The sequence below is a fragment of the Manacus vitellinus genome, unplaced genomic scaffold, assembly GCF_001715985.3.
Source record: "Manacus vitellinus isolate BGI_N305 unplaced genomic scaffold, ASM171598v3 scaffold_65_pilon, whole genome shotgun sequence".
NCBI classification, from domain to species: domain Eukaryota; kingdom Metazoa; phylum Chordata; class Aves; order Passeriformes; family Pipridae; genus Manacus; species Manacus vitellinus.
Window position 1 is genome coordinate 72891 of NW_021940724.1, and position 1284 is coordinate 74174.

A 1284-nucleotide genomic window follows, 5' to 3' on the forward strand; every position below is an offset into this window, starting at 1 on the left:
ACGGACACGGAGATCACGTACTCGGTGTCGGGAGCCAGGGCACGGAGCTGCTGGGATGTCACCAACCGGCCCAGGGCCACGTGGCGGGGACGGTCCTTGCCAAGGAATTCTGGGAAGAGGAAATAGGAGAAGGTGGGATGGTCTTTGTCAAAGAATTCTTGGGAAGAGGAAATAGGAGAAGGTGGGATGGTCTTTGCCAAAGAATTGTTGGGAAGAACAAATAGGACAGGGTGGGGTGGTCTTTCCAAGGAACTCTTGGGAAGAAGAAACAGGAGAAGGTTCTTTCCAAATTATTCTTGGGAAGAGGAAATAGGAGAAGGTGTGATGTTCTTTGCCAAAGAATTGTTGGGAAGAGGAAACAGGAGAAGGTTCTTTGCCAAAGAACCCTTGGGAAGAGGAACAGGAGAAGGTTCTTTGCCAAAGAATTCTTGGGAAGAGGAAACATGAGAAGGTTCTTTGCCAAAGAATTCTTGGGAAGAGGAAATAGGAGAAAGTTCTTTGCCAAAGAACTCTTGGGAAGAGGAAATAGGAGAAGGTTCTCTGCCAAAGAACTCTTGGGAAGAGGAAACATGAGAAGGTTCTTTGCCAAAGAATTCTTGGGAAGAGGAAATAGGGTAGGGTGGGATGGTCTTTGGCAAAGAACCCTTGGGAAGACGAAATAAAATAGGAGAGAATAAAGACTGAAGAGTCTGGGAAGGGTCTTGGAAGTCTTTTCCGAGCTCAGTGATTCCATGACAGCCCTGTGTGCGCTGGGGCGAGGGAGGAGAATTTTCCTGTGGATGTTTATTTGGGAATTTTGACAGCTCAAGTTGCCAAAGGCCCTGGAAGCCCCACCTGGGGCTTCACTTCGTGCCCTGAAGTTGTGGGAGAGGCTGCTCAGAGTGGTGAAGGAGCTGGACCTGCCCCTGCTCCACCATCCCTGAGGTTCTCCCGTGCTCCAGGAGGAGCTGGAGGTGGTTCAGGCTGGAGGGGAGATGGATCTTACCTGGGGTAGGACCCCAAGCCACTCTGTAGCCGGTGGCTCCGGTGACGGAATCCCAGGAGAGCAGGAGGCTGTTGGTGGAAATCTCAGTCACGTTCAGCATCCGGACGGTGCTCGAGGCCACTGCGGGAGAGAAGAGTCATCCACTTGGATCCAGGACCCAACAGCTTCCAGAAAAATAGGACAGGGTGGGGTGGTCTTTGCCAAAGAACTCTTGGGAAGAGGAAATTGGATGGTCTTTGCCAAAGAATTCTTGGGAAGAGGAAATTGGATGGTCTTTGCCACAGAACTCTTGGGAAGAG

At 51.0% G+C, this 1284-nt stretch overlaps 1 protein-coding gene across 1 annotated transcript in view; it reads right to left on the bottom strand.

Moving 5' to 3' along the window:
• LOC115307890 (collagen alpha-1(VII) chain-like) overlaps positions 1 to 1284 on the bottom strand; it is a gene marked incomplete at its 3' end in the record, with an annotated part of 91159 nt that overhangs the window by 72872 nt on the left and 17003 nt on the right. The window contains exons 6-7 of the mRNA XM_029963943.1: positions 986 to 1105; positions 3 to 109 (exon numbers count right to left, since the gene is read on the bottom strand). Of these exons, the coding sequence (XP_029819803.1) occupies positions 3 to 109; positions 986 to 1105 (227 nt within the window). The remainder of the gene's footprint in view (positions 1 to 2; positions 110 to 985; positions 1106 to 1284) is intronic.